General features: G+C 38.8%; 2 protein-coding genes across 3 annotated transcripts in view; one reads left to right on the top strand and one right to left on the bottom strand.

Annotated features, from left to right (window-relative positions):
* LOC133656446 (neurabin-2-like) overlaps positions 1-4,156 on the top strand; it is a 52,358-nt gene extending 48,202 nt beyond the window's left edge. The window contains exons 9-11 of the mRNA XM_062057525.1: positions 1-174; positions 235-331; positions 3,046-4,156. The exon at positions 1-174 is cut by the window's left edge and continues 56 nt beyond it. Coding sequence (XP_061913509.1) covers positions 1-174; positions 235-331; positions 3,046-3,096 — 322 coding nt within the window. The 3' untranslated portion in view covers positions 3,097-4,156. The remainder of the gene's footprint in view (positions 175-234; positions 332-3,045) is intronic.
* A 1,178-nt stretch (positions 4,157-5,334) lies between these two features.
* Positions 5,335-19,403, bottom strand: LOC133655224 (histone-lysine N-methyltransferase PRDM9-like). Of its 2 annotated transcripts, XM_062055194.1 has the most exons (7): positions 19,281-19,403; positions 19,110-19,220; positions 15,913-15,996; positions 15,563-15,840; positions 12,765-12,832; positions 10,759-10,949; positions 5,335-7,446 (listed from the first exon to the last, which is right to left on the bottom strand). In XM_062055194.1, exons 2-7 carry the CDS (start codon positions 19,204-19,206, stop codon positions 5,648-5,650), a joined length of 2,517 nt encoding a protein of 838 aa, XP_061911178.1. In that variant the 5' UTR covers positions 19,207-19,220; positions 19,281-19,403; the 3' UTR covers positions 5,335-5,647. The 2 variants fall into 2 exon arrangements, with proteins under 2 accessions (XP_061911178.1, XP_061911177.1); XM_062055193.1 differs by lacking the exons at positions 19,110-19,220; positions 19,281-19,403 and adding an exon at positions 18,694-19,101 and having other exon boundaries at positions 5,356-7,446.
* Between the last annotated feature and the right edge of the window lie 597 nt (positions 19,404-20,000).

Here is a 20,000-nt window from a genome sequence, read left to right on the forward strand (position 1 = left end):
GCAGACCCTGCAGGAGAACAAGGAGCGCATGGAGAAGCTGGAGGGCTACTGGATGGAGGCGCAGAGTCTGTGCCAGGCCGTGGACGAGCACCTGAAGGAGACCCAGGCGCAGTACCAGGCGCTGGAGCGCAAGTACGGCAAGGCCAAGCGGCTCATCAAGGACTACCAGCAGAAGTAAGAGCCCCCCGCCATGTTGACCTGGGAGAACCCGGCTGATGCTCCTTGCCCCCGCAGGGAGGTGGAGTACCTGAAGAAGGAGACGCAGCGATGCGCGCAAGTCGGCGCCGAGGCGTCGCTCCTCCAGGAGGAGTCGGGTCAACTGCAGGAACAGGTCAGTCTCAACTTCAACGCCCATGAAAATGATTGATGTGGTGCACATCTGTATTGATTGATCAATTCATTTGAATAATCCATGAGGGAAAAGCTCATTGATAGTCCGTGGCTTCAATTAATCGTCTGAGGGTAACTAATATAAATGTTTCCAATCCTGATGGGTGAAACGTGTTGAATAAACGTTAAAAGGTAATATAAGTAAATTAAAAGGTAGAATAAGTTGGAAAAAAAGCTAGATAAAAAGGTAAAAGAAGGTAATTAAAAAGTAAAATAGGTTAAATAGAAGGTCATATAAGTAAGATGAATAGAATGTAATAGTAGTAAATTAAAAGGTAAGATAAAGTGGAAAAAAAGGTAGATAAAAGAAGGTAATTAAAAACTAAAATAAGTTAAATAGAAGGTAAATAGAATGTAATAGAAGTAAATTAAATGTAAAATAAGGTCAATAGAATGTAATAAGTAAGTTAAAGGTCAAATAAGGTGGAAAAAGCTAGATAAAAGGTAATTAATTAAACAGTAGAATGTTAAATAGAAGGTAAAATAAGGTAAATAGGAGGTAATACAAGTAAATTAAAGGTAAAATAAGGTAAACAGAAGGTAAAATAAAGTAAATAGAATGTAATATAAGTAAATTAAAGGTAAAATAAGGTGGAAAAAAGCTAGGTAAAATGTAAAAGGTAATTAAATAGTAAAATGTTAAATAGAAGGTAAAATAAGGTAAATAGAAGGTAATAGAAGTACATTAAATGTTAAATAAGGTAAATAGAATGTAATAGAAGTAAATTAAAGGTAAGATAAGGTGGAAAAAAGCTAGATAAAAGGTAAAAGGTAATTAAAAAGTAAAGTAACTTAAATAGAAGGTAATAGAAGTAAATTAGATGTAAAATAAGGTAAATAGAATGTAATATAAGTAAATTAAAGGTAAAATAAGGTGGAAAAAAATAGATAAAAGGTCATTAAAAAGTAAAATGTTAAATAGAAGGTAAAATAAGGAAAATAGAAGGTAATAGAAGTAGATTAGATGTAAAATAAGGTAAATAGAATGTAATAAGTAAATTAAAAGGTAAGATAAGGTGGAAAAAAGCTAGATAAAAAAAGGTAATTATAAACCAAAATAAGTTAAATAGAAGGTAAAATAAGGTAAATAGAATGTAATAGAAGTAAATTAAATGCAAAATAAGGTAAATAAAATGTAATAGAAGTAAATTAAATGCAAAATAAGGTAAATAGAATGTAATAGAAGTAAATTAAAGGTAAAACAAGGTGTAAAAAAGCTAGATAAAAGGTAAAAGGTAATCTAAAAGTAAAATGTTAAATAGAAGGTAAAATAAGGTAAATAGAAGGTAATAAGTCAATTAAATGTAAAATAAGGTAAATAGAATGCAATATAAGTCAATTAAATGTAAAGTAAGGTAAATAGAATGCAATATAAGTAAATTAAAGGTAAAATAAGGTGGAAAAAAGCTAGATCAAAGGTAAAGGGTAATTAAATTGTAAAATGTTAAATAGAAGGTAAAATAAGGTAAATAGAAGTAAATGAGATGTAAAATAAGGTAAATAGAATGTAATATAAGTAAATTAAAGGTAAAATAAGGTGGAAAAAAGCTAGATAAAAGGTCATTAAAAAGTAAAACAACTTAAATATAAGGTAAAATAAGGTAAATAGAAGGTAATAGAAGTAAATTAAATGTAAAATAAGGTGAATGTAATGTAAGTAAATTAAAGGTAAAATAATGTGGAAAAAAGCTAGATAAAAGGTAAAAGGTAATTAAACAGTAACATGTTAAATTGAAGGTAAAATAAGGTAAATAGAAGGTAATACAAGTAAATTAAAGGTAAAAGGTAATTAAAAAGTACAATGTTAAATAGAATGTACTATAAGTACATTAAAGGTCATATAAGGTGGAAAAAAAATCTAGATAAAAGGTAATTAAACAGTAAAATGTTAAATAGAAGGTAACAAAAGGTAAATAGAATGTAATAGAAGTCAATTAAAGGTAAAATAAGGTGGAACAAAGCTAGATAAAAGGTAAAAGAAGGAATATAGAAGGTAAAATAAGATAAAACAACATAATAGATGGTCAAAAGTGTATAGAAAGTAATAAAATGGGTGAAAGTTAATTAAGAGATAAAAGGTCAATCTTAAATAGAAGGTACACAATGGTCAAAGAAGGTAATTGAAACGTTATAAAGGTTCAAAGTTAAATTGAAGGTAAACAAAAAGGTAACATTTGAAAAGTAGGTCAAATAAAAACAAGGACTTGGTCTGACCTTTTGGAACAGATTACTGGGAATAAGCGGTAGAAAACGGATGGATGGATGGATGGATGTTAGGCCCAAAAGGAATAAAAAGTACCTTTGAAAAGTGTTTCTTCACCATAGGGCGGGGCCCACTGTTGCGCCCCCTAAAGGGCTGCCAAACATTACTCAGTTGTAATACACTTTTCCACCACTTGTGGCAGTAATGACAATATCAAACAGAAGTCTGTAAAAAAATATTTAAGTACCAAAATTATGATTTGCACTTTAATTTGATTGAATATTAAAAAAAACATTTAGATATAATGTATATATATTTTTGTGATTATTTATTATTGTAATCAGCCTTAATAATCTATGTGATTAACTCATCAAGTAGTTGAATATGATGAAAAGTACCAAGTAATCCAGTGTTTAATATTGCAGTGGTGTTGTTCCTGTGCTGTCCTGCAGGTGGCCGACTTGGAGTGTCAGGTAGAAGAGCTGAAATCAGAACCTTTATGAGGAAGAAAGGAGAGCACAACGAGCTGCAGGGTATCTCTCGTCTCGCATCCTCTTACGTATCGCCTCCGCGTTCAAACCCTCACTTTCTAGTTTCTACCGAAAGCCGAGCAAACTCCAGTATTAAAAAAAAAACCCTAATTTGTGATTTTTTTTTTTGGTTTTTGGGTGACAACATTGGGCTTTTTGCTTTGTAATTGCCAAAAGAAAAGAAAAGGAAAAGTCCCTCCTCGGATCTTTCTAGTTTTGTGAGCTTTTTTCCAGCGTACAGACGTCATTAAGTGTTTTAACAAGAGTTTTAATATAACCTAAAGTCTAATTAGACTAGATTGAGGTGCGGGCGTGACGCCGAGGGATTAAAAAAAACAAAAAAAACGGAGCCGCCGAGAGAACAATAACCGTCGTGTAACCATGGCAACCACCTGCTGCCTACCTTTGGGAAGTGTTTTTTCCGTGTATTATTCCTATTTTTTACATACGGACTCGCAAGTAAGAAGGCGTTTCTAAAAGTCCGGGAACCAGCAGCTGCACGTGTGACGGCGGCGTGTAGCACAACAACGTGGGGGTGTGGGGGGGAGGGAAAAGAACGTAACACACTGCCTGAACGGGAGCGCAGCGCCTTGTGTCCATCTTCATATTTATAAAAGGACAAAACTCAATTCTGTGTCATGTCATGAATAAATGGACAAAAGTACCGTATTTTTCGAACTATAAGTCGCAGTTTTTTTAATAGTTTGGAAAACTATAAATCGGGGGTGCGATTTATACCCTGGAGCGACTTATGTGTGAAATTATTAACACATTAGCGTAAAATATCAAATAATATTATTTATCTCATTCACGTAAGAGACTAGACGTATATCAGCGTGACAGATTGTTTGGTAAACGTATAGCATGTTCTATATGTTATAGTTATTTGAATGACTCTTACCATAATATGTTACGTTAACATACCAGTTGGTTATTTATGCCTCGTATAACGTATACTTATTCAGCCTGTTGTTCACTATTCTTTATTTATTTTAAATTGCCTTTCAAATGTACGGAGCCCCTAAAGGGACATGGGGGGAAAAAATGTTTTAATATTTTTATAAATTTTTTAGACATGTATCTCGTGCGCACAAGATAGTTTCTCGTGCGCACGAAAAAGTTTTTATAGTTATATATAAAAAAAAAAAAAAATGTGAATGTAAATTTTACATTTTTTAAATTTTTTTTAGACATGTATCTTGTGCGCATGAGAAGCATGTCTAAAAAAAAAAAAATTAAAATTGTTTTTATTTTTTTTATAACTTTATAAAAAGTTTCTCGTGCACACGAGAAACTTTTTATAAAGTTATAAAAAAAAAAATTTTAAATCTAAATTTTAAATTTTTAGATATGTATCTCGTGCGCACAAGATAGTTTCTCGTGCGCACGAAAAACTTTAGTTATATATAAAAAAAAAATTTAAATGTAAATTTTACATTTTTAAAACATTTTTTTAGACATGTATCTTGTGCGCACGAGAAATATGTCTAAAAAATTTTTTTTTTAACTATATATATTTTTTTATAACTTTATAGAAAGTTTCTCGTGTGCACGAGAAACTTTTTATGAAGTTATAAAAAATAAATATAAAAAAAATGTAAATTTTACATATTTTAAATTTTTTTAGATATGTATCTTGTTCACACAAGAAAGTTTCTCGTGCGCACGAGATACATGTCTAAAAAAATTATTAAAAATGTTTTTTTTTTTTTTTAACTTTATAGAAAGTTTCTCGTGTGCACGATAACATTTATAGAAAGTTTCTCGTGTGCACGATAACATTTTTATAAAGTTATAAAAAAAAAATAATTTAAATGTAAATTTTACATTTTAAAAAATTTTTTTAGACATGTATCTTGTGCGCACGAGATACATGTCTAAAAAAAAAATTTTAAAAAAAATAATATACATTTTTTTTATAACTTTATAGAAAGTTTCTCGTGCATAAAAAAAAAATTTTTAATTGTAAATTTAAAAAAATTTTTTAGACATGTATCTTGTGCGCTCAAGATACATGTCTAAAAAAAATTTTTTTTAAAGTAATTTTTTTTTATTTTTATAACTTTATAAAAAGTTTCTCGTGCGCACGAGAAACTTTTTATAAAGTTATAAAAAAAAAAATAATTACTTTTTAAAAAAATTTAATACATGTCTAAAAAAAACAATAATTATAAAAAAAAAAATTCCCCCATGTCCCTTTAGGGGCTCCGTACAAATGTTTATTCTTGGTGTTGAATTTTATCAAATAAATTTCCCCCCAAAAATGCGACTTATATATGATTTTTTCCTTCTTTATTATGCTTTTCGGCTGGTGCGACTTATACTCCGAAAAATACGGTAATATATCAGGCTAATGGGGAAAAAACCGGCATGGTTGTGAGTATTTTTCTTAAAAATAATAATAATAATAATAATAATAATAAGGCTTGTACAGTGCACATGCTTTGCATTGTTTTGTGGATTAAATGGTCAACAGTGAAGATGATGTGCGTGTTTTTATTTACATATTCATCACTCCGGGCTCCTAGGGGTGCATCTTCAGGTGGTGCCTCCGCAGGTGGTAGTTCCGGGAGAAGCTCTTGCCGCACTGCGCGCAGGAGAAGAGGCGCTGGCCGCGGTGCAGCAGCTTGTGGGCCTTGAGGCTCTGCGGGCGGCTGAAGCTCTTGCAGCACTCGTCGCAGGCGTGCGGCTTCACGCCCGTGTGCTTGCGCTCGTGCCGCTTCAGGTCGCCCGACTGCCGGAAGCGCTCGCCGCAGTTGGTGCACAGGTACGGCCGCTCGCCGGTGTGCGTGCGCGTGTGCACGGTGAGCTGGCCCGACTCGGCGAAGCTCTTGCCGCAGTGCGGGCAGGCGTAGGGCTTCTCGCCCGTGTGCGTGCGGCGGTGGCGCTTGAGGGCGTTGGGGTTGGGGAAGCCCTTGCCGCAGTCGTTGCAGAGGTAGAGCACCTTCACCTGCTGCTGGAAGCAGGCGTGGCTTTTGAAGGCGCCGGCGCCCAGGTAACGCTTCCCGCAGTGCGGGCACAGGAGCTCCCCGCCTCCGTCCTCCGGCGGCGTGGACAGGTACGTCAGCGGGTGGTGCCTCCGGACGTGCTTGGCCAGGTAGCTCTTGGCGGTGAAGGAGAACTGGCAGTGGGGGCAGGAGAAGAGCTCCGAGGAGTAATAGTACTTCCTGCAGGCGTCCGTCTGCTGGTGCTTCTCCAGGGCGGCGGCGGCCGTGAAGACTTTGCCGCAGAGCTCGCAGCAGCAGGACTTGATGGTCCGGTGGACGTTCTGCTCGTGTCTCCTGAGGAAGGTCCGCTTGCTGAAGGCGGCGCCGCAGTGCGAGCAGACGTGCGGCTTGTCGGCGCAGGCGTGCGCCCGCAGCTCGTCCGGGTCGGCGTAGGTTTGCCCGCAGCCGTTGCAGCTGAACCACTTGGCGGGCTTCTCGTCTTCCGGCGCGCCCTTCCTGCACGCTCGCCGCCTGGGAGCGATGAGCCGCGTGATGGCGGAGATCTTGGAGGCGGAGCCGTGCCGCCGGGGCCGCTGGCACGTCTCCGCGCGCTCCGAGGACCGGGGGACGTAGTCGGGGTCGCTCTCGTCCGGCCTCTCCTCCGAGTGGCCGGCGAGGATGTGCTGCTGCAGGAGGTCCACGCTGGCGAAGGCGAGCGAGCAGGCGGCGCAGCTGAAGGGCATGTCGGGAGGCGGAGCCTTCCGCTGCCGGCGGTGCTGCTTGAGGTGTCGCTGCAGGTCGCTGAACTGTCCGAAGCGGCGCTGGCAGACGCTGCACACAAAGGAGCGCAGCTTGTCGTGCACCAACAGCGTGTGCTTCTTCAGGCAGGCGTCGTTCTGGAAGCGCTTCCCGCACTCGGAGCAACCGCTGGAATCGTTCTCCGCCTCCTGGTTTGGTTCCGCACCTTCCTCCGCCTCCATCGCTTCACTCGGCTCGCCCGCTGCGGCACCCTCCTCCTTCACTTCCGGCGCCCTCAACGCGCCGCACTTCCTGTGCGCCAGCTGGTGGCGGATCAGGCCCGACGCCTGGTTGAAGCTCCGCCGGCACAGCGTGCAGCAGTACGGCCGCTTGTTGGCGTGCACGCACAGCTCGTGTCGCTTCAGGTACGACGCGTGCTTGAAGGCCTTGCCGCAGGTGGAGCAGCTCAGAACCTTGTCGGGGTCGACCGGCGGCGGCGTCGTCGTCGGGGAGGATGACGTGCGGAGGCCGTTTTCGGCGTTTTCAACCTCGGCGGAGTGGAAGCGGTCGGCGTGGCGCTGGAGGAAGGCCTCGGTGGTGAAGGTCAGCTGGCAACGGACGCACAGGAAGACCTGAGGCATATCAGGTGGGATGTTCTCTGCACATTAGAGGAGGAAATGACTTTTTGAAGATGTTCTGAACAGCAACTGTGTGGTTACTGATGGAGATCGACCGATTATCAACCGCGCCCATATTTGGCATTTTGACCTACAGTGGAACCTCGATTCACAAACGCCCCTATTGACATTATTTTCCGTCTATAAAGATTAATATCAGGGGTGTCCAAACTAGGGCCCGCGGGCCTCGTGGACCCCGCAACCGTTTTCAAATTGGCCCAGACATCAAGAGGTTGAAAATGTGAAAAGTCCAACATTTGTGATGCCTCACTGACCTTTGTGGATATTATAAAAATATATCCATACTAGGGATGTCGATAAATGCGTTAAAATGTAATATCGGAAATTATCGGTATCTGTTTTTTGATTATCTGTATCGTTTTTTAATTTTTTTGTTTTTTTTAATTAAATCAACATAAAAAACACAAGATACACTTACAATTAGTGCACCAACCCAAAAAACCTCCCTCCCCCCATTTCTTTCTGTTATCAATATTCTGGTTCCTACATTATATATCAATATATATCAATACAGTCTGCAAGGGATACAGTCCGTAAGCACACATGATTGTGCATGCTGCTGCTCCACTAATAGTACTAACCTTTAACAGTTAATTTTACTCATTTTCATGAATTACTAGTTTCTATGTAACTGTTTTTATATTGTTTCACTTTCTTTTTTATTCAAGAAAGTGTTTTTAATTTAGTTATCTTTTTGTATTATTTTTTTTTAAAAGTACTTTATCTTCACCATACATGGTTGTCCAAATTAGGCATAATAATGTGTTAATTCCACGACTGCATATATCGGTTGATATCGGTATCGGTAATTAAAGAGTTGGACAATATCGGAATATCGGCAAAAAGCCATTATCGGACATCCCTAATCCATACATCATAAAAAAATTCCAAATTACACCCATTTTACCTCCATTACAAAACACGAGAGGAAACAATATTTGGCACATTTTAGCTGCTTGATATTTCTGATTGATTACAAAACCTTCAGGGGGTCCTCACGGATGTAAGTAAACAAGGCACAAGTCGAACTTTTAATAACCAATTATACATCCATCATATTAATATAACAGTGTTGGCGCTAGGCATTTTCAAAATGGGGCCCAAGGGACCCCATCAAGTCATAAAAATGGGGGTCCCGCATTTTTGTAACCGTTGTGAAAACAAATGATAAATGCATGCATTAAGCCATTATATCTCACATTCTATATTGTGTTTTGGAAAAAGGTTATCACAAACGGTAATTCATTAAAAAAACATTATACAAAAGACAACACATTTTTATGCATATGTAAATGTGTACAGTTTTAAACATTAATTCACTTTCTTCTTACCTTAAATGGTAAATGGGTTCAACTAAAACTGAACTGGCTGCAAAGTAAACAAAAACAGAATGCTGGACGACAGCAAAGACTTACTGTGGAGCAAAGACGGCGTCCGCAAAGTACATCTGAACACGACATGACAATCAACAATGTCCCCACAAAGAAGGATGAAAACAACGAAAATCTTCTTGATTGCTAAAACAAAGTAGCTGCGGGGAAATATCGCTCAAAGGAAGACATGAAACTGCTACAGGAAAATACTAAAAAAGAGAGAAAAAGCCACCAAAATAGGAGCGCAAGACAAGAACTAAAACACTACACACAGGAAAACCGCAAAAAACTCCAAATAAGTCAGGGTGTGATGTGACAGGTGGTGACAGTACACCTACTTTGAGACAAGAGCTATAGTCATGCATGCTTGGTTATGGTTTAAACTAGGGATGTCCGATAATATCGGCAGTCCGATATTATTGGCCGATAAAAGCTTTAAAATGTAATATCGGAAATTATCAGTATCGGTTTCAAAAAGTAACATTTATGACATTTTAAAACGCCGCTGTGTACACGGACTTGGTCAACAGCCATACAGGTCACAATGAGGGTGGACGTATAAACAAGTTTAACACTGTTACAAATATGCGCCACACTGTGAACTAGGGCTGCAGCTAACAATTAATTTGATAATCGATTAATCTGTCGATTATTACTTCGATTAATCGATTAATAATCGGATAAAAGAGACCAACTACATTTCTATCCTTTCCAGTATTTTATTGAAAAAAAACAGCATACTGGCACCATACTTATTTTGATTATTGTTTCTCAGCTGTTTGTAAATGTTGCAGTTTATAAATAAAGGTTTACAAAAAAACCAAAAAATTAAATATATATTTTTTTTAAATTATAAAAAAATATTGCCTCTGCGCATGCGCATAGCATAGATCCAACGAATCGATGACTAAATTAATCGCCACCTATTTTTATAATCAATTAGTTGTTGCAGCCCTACTGTGAACCCACAACGAAGAAGAATGACAAACACATTTCGGGAGGACATCCGCACCGTAACACAACAGAACAAATACCCAGAATCCCTTGCAGCACTAACTCTTCCGGGACGCTACAATATACACCCCCCGCCCCCCACCACATTTGCAAACAACTTTTCTCTTCATAGAATTTTCTTTCAATAAAGAAATAAAGTGCAAAAATGTCAAAGCATCATAACAGTTATGTTCCAATAGCAGCAGAAGTGCACTTTTTGGAGAGCTGTATTATTTCCAGTTTTGTGCCCAAGGGACTGATTTTATTTAACACTATATTATTATTTATACACCTATAGTGATCACAGAGACAGCTTGTTTTTGTGTTACTGTATATATTTGTTTTTCTTAAAAATCCCACTTAATATACTTTGGGTAACAACAGTAAATATTTATTAATTTATTAGATTTGATTTTTTTCTTATATAATAAAAGTGAGCTTTGGTTAAACCAAATATTGTGTGTTTTTTTCCCTATACAACAACCTATGTGGACTCGATAAGAGAATCGATAAGGAATCGGTTCGATAAGACGATTTGATAATAGGCTCGAACTCGATAATTTCTTATCAAACATCATCCCTAATATACTATATTGCATTCTTTAATAAAAAAATAGGGACTTTTGTCAAGGCTGGAACTAATTATTCATTGTTTCTTGCGGGGAAATCTTTCACTTGACGACCCTTTCGGTTGGTGAACCTTGTTCAAGAACCGGTTCAGTTCGTAAATTGAGGTTCCACTCTATAGAAGTATCAGTTTGTTTGTTTTTTTACAACTACAACAGAATTAAATCAGCAGATACAATAAAAAAATGTCAGTTATCGGCCTCTTTGACTACTAATAATCGGTAACGGCCCTGGAAAAAAACCCACATCGGTCGATCTCTAGTGAGCAACAGGAAGTACCTGCAGACTTGAGCCGTATCTGAAACATTTGCGTCCACGCGGCGCTGAAGCGGCTGAGCAGCGTGTCGCTGGGCCACACCAGCAGCTCGTCGCCGCCGTGGATGCTGCGGCAGCAGTGGTACAGGATGCGGTCTTTGTACTGCACCGCCAGCAGGTTGGCCTCGTCTCTTCTGCGAGCGCCGTTGATGTACCTTCAAGAGCGAGGAAGAGGTAAGGTTATTGGACTTGGGTGAACTGTGCTCATTTTTGTTCAATAAATATTAACGGGTACTTCAATAACTAACATGTGCGAGGCTAATAGGCAACAGTGCATTGGGGGATAGAGCAAAAGGATGATGACGTGAGCATGAGTTAGTGGAAAAGCCAAAAGCAGTGAAGTTGTCACGTTGTGTAAATGGTAAATAAAAAGAGAATACAACAAATCCTTTTCAACTTATATTCAATTGAATAGACTGCAAAGACAAGATATATTTCATGTTCACACTGAGAAACTTTGCAAATAATCATGAACTTAGAATTTAATGGCAGCAACACATTGCACTGTGTTACATGGCCTTTCCTTTTAACAACACTCAGTAAAGGTTTGGGAACTGAGGAGACACATTTTTGAAGTGGAATTCTTTCCCATTCTTGCTTGATGAACAGCTTAAGTTGTTCCTTCTGCTATTTTAGCCTTCATATTGCACCACACATTTTCAATGTTTGGACTGCAGGCAGGCCAGTCTAGTACCCGCACTCTTTTACTATGAATGATGGCATCGTCTTGCTGGAATAAGCAGGGGCGTCCATGACAACGTTGCTTGGATGGCAACATATGTTGCTCCAAACGCTGTATGTACCTTTCAGCATTAATGGCGCCTTCACAGATGTGTAAGTTACCCATGCTTTGGGCACTAATACACCCCCATACCATCACACATGCTGCCTTTTACACTTTGCGCCTAGAACAATCCGGATGGTTCTTTTCCTCTTTGGTCCGGACACGACGTCCACAGTTTCCAAAAACAATTTGAAATGTGGACTCGTCAGACCACAGAACACTTTTCAGTCCATCTTAGATGAGCTCGGGCCCCAGCGAAGCCGGCGGCCTTTCTGGGTGTTGTTGATAAATGGCTTTGGCTTTGCATAGCAGAGTTTTAACTTGCACTTACAGATGTAGCGACCAACTGTAGTTACTGACAGTGGTTTTCTGAAGTGTTCCTGAGCCCATGTGGTGATATCCTTTACACACTGACGTCGCTTTTTGATGCAGTACCGCCTGAGGGATCCAAGGTGCGTAATATCATGGCTTACGTGCAGTGATTTCTCCAGATTCTCTGAACCTTTTGATGATATTACGGAGCGTAGATGGTGAAATCCCTAAATTCCTTGCAATAGCTGGTTGAGAAATGTTGTTCTTAAACAATTTGCTCAGGCATTTGTTGACAAAGTGGTGACCCTCGTCCCGTTCCTTGTTTGTGAACGACTGAGCATTTCATGGCAGCTGCTTTTATACCCAATCATGGCACCCACCTGTTCCCAATTAGCCTTTTCACCTGTGGGATGATCCAAATTAATGGGCATTCCTCAACTTTCTCAGTCTTTTTTGTCACTTGTGTCAGCTTTTTTTGAAACATGTTGCAGGCATCAAATTCCAAATGAGCTAATATTTGCAAAAAATTAACAAAGTTTACCAGTTTGAACGTTAAATATCTTGTCTTTGCAGTCTATTCAATTGAATATAAGTTGAAAAGGATTTGCAAATCATTGTATTCTCTTTTTATTTATCATTTACACAACGTGACAACTTCACTGCTTTTCTATATTCCCAGTGACAGATTAGTTCCAGAGTTATTTCACAGCAACATTGCTGACACTGTGAGAGACAGATTGCGGGGAAGACACTGTCCTCATTAGGGCTTGTTTTGGCATACAGTGATCTGTAACACCTGCTGGAGGGAAGAATTTGATGGTTGCACCACAGATTAGCACGCTAAAGTAGATCTTATGAGACAACAACAAACCACCTCATCCAGTTGGAGACAGACTCCGGAGCAGCATCGATGTATGCGTAATCATCCTGTGCTTTGTACGTCTGCAGGGGAACACACGGGAGTATTAATGAAGATAAAAAATGGTTGTACAGTACTCAGTATTGATGATATATTTTTTTTTAGAAGCAGGTATCGTACGTACTGGTATCGATACTTTGAACTAGAAGCTGGACAATTATGGCAAAAATAATAATCACGATTATTTTAATTGATATCCCGATTAATAACCTGATGAGTATAAACTCAACATTAAATATAGTTTAAAGGCCTACTGAAAGCCACTACTACCGACCACACAGTCTGATAGTTTATATATCAATGATGAAATCTTAACATTGCAACACATGCCAATACGGCCGGGTTAACTTATAAAGTGACATTTAAAACTTCCCGGGAAATATCCGGCTGAAACGTCGCGGTATGATGACGTATGCGCGTGACGAAGTCAGTATAACGGAAGTTATGGTACCCCGTAGAATCCTATACAAAAAGCTCTGTTTTCATTTCATAATTCCACAGTATTCTGGACATCTTTTGCAATTTGTTTAATGAACAATGAAGGCTGCAAAGAAGACAGTTGTAGGTGGGATCGGTGTATTAGCAGCGGACTACAGCAACACAACCAGGAGGACTTTGTTGGAGCGCTAGCCGCGCTAGCCGCGCTAGCCGCCGACCTCACCTTGACTTCCTACGTCTCCGGGCCGCCAAACGCATCGGGTGAAGTCCTTCGTCCTTCTGCCGATCGCTGGAACGCAGGTGAGCACGGGTGTTGATGAGTAGATGAGGGCTGGCTGGCTTAGGTGGAGAGCTAATGTTTTTAGCATAGCTCTGTGAGGTCCCGTTGCTAAGTTAGCTTCAATGGCGTCGTTAGCACAGCATTGTTAACCTTCGCCAGCCTGGAAAGCATTAACCGTGTATTTACATGTCCACGGTTTAATAGTATTGTTGATTTTCTATCTATCCTTCCAGTCAGGGGTTTATTTTTTGTTTCTATATGCAGTTAAAGCACGATGCTATCACGTTAGCTCGTAGCTAAAGCATTTCGCCGATGTATTGTCGTGGCGATAAAAGGCACTGAATGTCCATTTCGCGTTCTCGACTCTCCTTTTCAAGAGGATATAGTATCTGAGGTGGTTTAAAATACAAATCCGTGATGCACAATAAAAAAAGGAGAGTGTGGAATCCAATGAGCCAGCTTGTACCTAAGTTACGGTCAGAGCGAAAAAAGATACGTCCTGCACTGCACTCTAGTCCTTCACTCTCACGTTCCTCATCCACGAATCTTTCATCCTCGCTCAAATTAATGGGGTAATCATCACTTTCTCGGCCCGAATCTCTCTCGCTCCATTGTAAACAACGGGGAATTGTGAGGAATACTAGCTCCTGTGACGTCACGCTACTTCCGCTACAGGCAAGGCTTTTTTTATCAGCGAGCAAAAGTTGCGAACTTTATCGTCGATTTTCTCTACTAAATCCTTTCAGCAAAAATATGGCAATATCGCGAAATGATCAAGTATGACACATAGAATGGATCTGCTATCCCCGTTTAAATTTAAAAAAATAATTTCAGTAGGCCTTTAAAAGAACAACAAATAAATTGCCAGAAATAGCCAATTTGCTCAATTTACCTTTAACTCTATGTTATTATTAATAATTAATGATATTCACACTTAATTGAACGGTTTAAAAGAGGAAAAAAATGACAATTCAATTTTGAAACATAGTTTATCTTCAATTTCGACTCTTTAAAATTCAAAATTCAACCGAAAAAAAGAAGAGAAAAGCTAGCTAATTCAAATCTTTTTGAAGAAATTAAAAAAATAATTTATGGAACATCATTAGTAATTTTTCCTGATTAAGATTACTTTTAGAATGTTGGTGACATATTTTAAATAGGTTAAAATCCAATCTACACTTTGTTAGAATATATAACAAATTGGACCAAGCTATATTTCTAACAAAGACAAATCATTATTTCTTCTAGATTTTCCAAAACAAAAATTTTAAAAGAAATTCAAAAGACATTGAAATAAGATTTAAATTTGATTCTACAGATTTTCTAGATTTGCCAGAATATTTTTTTTTAATTTTAATCATAATTAGTTTGAAGAAATATTTCACAAATATTCTTCGTCGAAAAAACAGAAGCTAAAATGAAGAATGAAATTAAAATGTATTTATTATTCTTTACAATAAAATAAATAAATTTACTTGAACATTGATTTAAATTGTCAGTAAGGAAGAGGAAGGAATTTAAAAGGTAAAAAGGTATATGTGTTTAAAAATCCTAAAATAATTTTTAAGGTTGTATTTTTTCTCTAAAATTGTCTTTCTGAAAGTTATAAGAATCAAAGTAAAACAATTAATGAATTTATTTAAACAAGTGAAGACCAAGTCTTTAAAATATTTTTTGGATTTTCAAATTCTATTTGAGTTTTGTCTCTCTTAGAATTAAAAATGTCGGGCAAAGCGAGACCAGCTTGCTAGTAAATAAATAAAATTTAAAAAATAAAGGTAGCTCACTGGTAAGTGCTGCTATTTGAGCTATTTTTAGAACAGGCCAGCAGGCTACTCATCTGGTCCTTACGGGCTACCTGGTGCCCGCGGGCACCGCGTTGGTGACCCCTGCTCTAAGTATTTTAGTTGTTTATTGATGATTTATTTGGCATACTGGCACTGTGTCAAATAAAACGTAACCATGGTGAGATCCCAAACTTCTAGGAGACGTTGTCCAGCCCTACGTTTATCAACCACAATGCAAAGCGTCTCACCTCCCAAGAGAAGATACTTGTGATGGCGTTCTCCACGGTGGTCTCCTCGCCCTCAAACGGTCCGAAATGCATCCCGGGCGAGACCTCCGGCCCGTGGTTGATGACCCCGACGCCCCCGCTGGGGATGCTGGACCTGCCCACCGTCAGGCCGTAGGGCAGCGTCAACAGCGCCCTCTGGGGGACGCCGACGCTGGCGGGGAAGTCGAGGAAAAAGGAGGGGCTGCCCACCTTGGACGAGTCGTCGTGGTCTTGGAAGAGGATCAGACACTCGTCACAGCCTGGGAGCAAAGAAGGCAAAGGTTGAAATTGACGACTGACGTTCACGCCGTCGATTCGTTGGCCGTGCTTACAAAAGCCTGCTCCGCCCTCGGGGTCGTCTCCATTCTCCAGCAACTTCTGGATGGGTGAGTTCACTGGCTCTGGCACCGGAATCACTGGAAGGTGAAACACATTAACCATTGCTGTCACCACTAGGGGGCGCATGTGCAGCAGTTACATAATACAAATCAACTACAGGCTTCCCAAATGCTGTAATAAATTAAGCATGATGAGTTGACTTCAAACTGTTTAATGTTGCACTTTTTATATGTAGAAGAAAAGTTTTGTCATTTTATTTCATCTGAGCAACAACATGAGGCAGTTTAAAGAAAAATTATATTTTGTGGTTTTCTTACTGTACCGAAAAAGAACCGAACCGTGACCTCTAAACCGAGGTACGTACCGAACCGAAATTTTGGTGTACCGTTACACCCCTGGTAAAACAATACTGATGACAAACGTTTGTGTATGAAAGGTTTACTTAGAGCAGGGGTCACCAACGCGGTGCCCGCGGTAGCCCGTAAGGACCAGGGGCCGTACTTATCAAGCTTCTCCATTTTACACTTAAGTCCTGAGAATTTGCAAAATTTAGTCCTACTCTCAAACTTAAGAATAAAAGCTTTTTATCAACGTTCTTAAGTCTAAGAATCACTCCTACTCTCCACGATATTTAAGAGACCTTCAGAGGTGTCTTAAGTGGTTAGGAGTTGCCAGCAGGGGATGGCACTGAGGCGAGAGAGACGTGCGCCAACGTTCAGGGAACGGAACAATGTTGGGTTTTTTTTGATGACGAGCAGCTGATCAAACGGTATCGTTTAGACAGAGCGGGTATTATTTTTGTCACAGATTTAATATAAATTAAATTAAATATAGCTTGGTCCAATTTGTTATATATTCTAACAAAGTGCAGATTGGATTTTAACCTATTTAAAACATGTCATCAAAATTCTAAAATTAATCTTAATCAGGAAAAATTACTAATGATGTTCCATAAATTCTTTTTTTAATTTTTTCAAAAAGATTCGAATTAGCTAGTTTTTCTCTTCTTTTTTTCGGTTGAATTTTGAATTTTAAAGAGTCGAAATTGAAGATAAACTATGTTTCAAAATTGTATTGTCATTTTTTTCGTGTTTTCTCCTCTTTTAAACCGTTCAATTAAGTGTAAATATCATTAATTATTAATAATAACATAGAGTTAAAGGTAAATTGAGCAAATTGGCTATTTCTGGCAATTTATTTAAGTGTGTATCAAACTGGTAGCCCTTCGCATTAATCAGTACCCAAGAAGTAGCTCTTGGTTTCAAAAAGGTTGGTGACCCCTGGTTTAGAGGATGTTAGAATAGAATAGAATAGAAAGTGCTTTATTGACCCCTGGGGGAAATTCAGCACCACAGTTCGCTCACAATAGACAATAAACATTAAGGTATTTTTACATGTGAATAATATAAATACAGTCTATTATACAGCATTATTCACATGTGAATAATATAAATACAGTCTATTATACAGCATTATTCACATGTGAATAATATGAATAAAGTCTATTATTATTAGTAGCATGTTAACATTAGCATGCAAACTTTTTGCAGATATACACCTCAGTCGTGCAACTTGGCAGTTGACACACTACCTGCAAGCGTGTTAACATTAGCATGCTAACTTTTTAGCCAATTATGTAGCCGCGAACCTCAGAGTCATATACCTTGGCACTTGAAACATGCTAGCTGTTAGCATGCTAACTTTTTTCTAGCTAATTTTACAGCCGTCCACCTCAGAGTCATAACTTGGTAGTTGACACATGCTAACTTTTTTTTTATAGCTAATCTTGCAGGAGTCATATTACTTGGTACTTGAAAAATGCTAGCTGTAAGTATGCTAATGTTAAGCTAGCATGCTAACTTTTCTAGCCAGTTTTGCAACCATACACCTTGGTTGCCACGTGCAGATTTTTTTTAGCCAATTTTGTTGCCGTACACCTTAAGAGTCATACGACTTGGTACTTATAACGCGCTAGCTGTTAGCATGCTAATATTTTTCAGCAAATTTTACAGCCGTCAACATCCCAGTCATAACTTGGTAGTTGACACATGCTTACTTTTTTTATAGCTAATTTTGTAGCTGTACACCGAGGAGTCATATTACTTAGTACTTGAAAAATGCAGGCTGTAAGTATGCTAATGTTGAGCTAGCATGCTAACTTTTTTTTTTTTTTTTTTACCAATTTTACAGCCAAACGCTAAAGAGTCATATAAACTTAGTAGTTGACACCTGCCAACTTTTTAGCCACTCTTGTAAATCATGTAACTTAGTACTTGAAACATGCTAACTGTTAACATGCTAACTTTAAGCTAACATGCGTAAAAATGTTTTGCCAATTTTGCAGCCGTACCCCTCAAAGTCATAACTTGGTAGTTGACACATGCTAGCTTTTATTTTATAGCTAATTGTAGCTGTACACCTAGGAGTCATATTACTTGGTACTTGAAAAATGCAGGCTGTAAGTATGCTAATGTTAAGCTAGCATGCTAACTTTTTTTAGCCATACACTACAGTCACAAAATTTAGTAGTTGACACCTGCCAACTTTTTAGCCAATCGTGTAAATCATGTAACTTAGTACTTTAAACATGCTAACTGTTAGCATGCTAACTTTAAGCTAACATGCTAAAAAAAAAATTTTGGCTAATTTTGCAGCCGTCATAACTTGGTAGTCGACACATGCTAACCGTATTGGGGCTACATTAGTTCTCAATTTAGTCTAAAAATAATAACAATAAATACAATTTGCGTGAGAAAAGTCAACATTAGTCTTACACAGCTCCGGGTGGTGGTGCGCCAGGTGGCTGTGCATGTTCGTCGTGCTGCCCGTGTATCGTATCCTGGTGAGACACTTCTTGCACACGGCAAAGTCCTTGTCCAGCTTGGTGCCGTCCGCGCTATAAAAGCCAAAGTGAACCCACACTTTCGATTTCAACGACGCTGGCGCGTCTTTCAGATTAATAACTTCACCGCCCGCCTCCGCCATGTTTGTTTTTTTTGGGGCCCTTCTTCTGCGACTTCCGCCCGGATCAACATTCAGCCAATCACTGAAGCAGCGCCCCCCAGCGGATATGTAGAACGGTGACTTTACCGTCAAAAATGAGTTAATTCAAAATCGTTCACCGTAAGCTTAAATATTACAATATTTCACCATATCAATACATCTAATAACTAGTTATTAGTGTGCGAACCTGCTGTAGTAATGCTGTCCGCCGGCAGGCAGCCTTCTATGATGAAAACAGCCCCGGTGGACTCGACCCACTCCACGGCGTTGGCCGCGCTCGACATGGGGCGAACTCGCTCTGCGGGAACAAAAACAACGTTATCGTTTAGAAAACGTCCACTTGAGTGTTTTAACTCACCGACGAGAAGCTTGTTCGGACAGTCCGCAAAAAAAACACACCGGAAATACGTTAAAAAACGAAAGTAGCTAGCCGACCGAACAACTGTCCGGAAGTTGACGGGTGAAGACTTTCGGAGTAAAAGCCGTCTGTTCCGATTTAGGCGTCACGTTCAATAACCTTTTTTATTATTATTATTATTATTAATTTTTTTAACAACAAACATACATTTATAATTCACACAAACGTCAAGGCACTTTCAACAACAAGGAAAGTAAATACAGATAGAGTATCAAATAATAATAATACAAAAATCTGGAAAAAAAAAAAAAAGGGCTACCTAAATCCCTTTACATGTTTTTAACCTGTTTGTACTTTAAAATGCGTCGATTTCATCCGAATTATTTAGATCCGACACCGGAAATACGTTCAAACGAAATTAGCTAGCCGACCAAACTCCTGTCCGGAAGTTGACGGGTGAATACTTTCGGAGTAAAAGCCGTCTGTTCCGATTTAGGTGTCACTTTCAATAACCTTTTTTTTTTTTTTAATTTATTGAACAACAAACATACATTTATAATTCACACAAAAGTCAAGGCACTTTCAACATCAAGGAAATAAAATACAGATAGAGTATCAAATAATAATAATACAAAAATCTGGGGGGGTCGGGGGGGAGGGCTACCTAAATCCCTTTACATGTTTTTAACCTGTTTGTACTTTAAAATGCGTCGATTTCAT

The sequence above is a fragment of the Entelurus aequoreus genome, linkage group LG08 (genome assembly GCF_033978785.1).
Source record: "Entelurus aequoreus isolate RoL-2023_Sb linkage group LG08, RoL_Eaeq_v1.1, whole genome shotgun sequence".
In the NCBI taxonomy this organism is placed as follows: domain Eukaryota; kingdom Metazoa; phylum Chordata; class Actinopteri; order Syngnathiformes; family Syngnathidae; genus Entelurus; species Entelurus aequoreus.

Excerpts from the sequence above, each read along its gene's own strand:
- LOC133655224 (XM_062055193.1), bottom strand. The coding sequence starts at position 18,904 with ATGGCGGAGGCGGGCGGTGAAGTTATTAATCTGAAAGACGCGCCAGCG. Across the intron at positions 15,997-18,693 it reads GCACCACCACCCGGAGCTGT|TGATTCCGGTGCCAGAGCCA; the intron begins GTAAGACTAATG and ends TTCACCTTCCAG. Across the intron at positions 12,833-15,562 it reads CAAGTATCTTCTCTTGGGAG|ACGTACAAAGCACAGGATGA; the intron begins GTGAGACGCTTT and ends GTTCCCCTGCAG.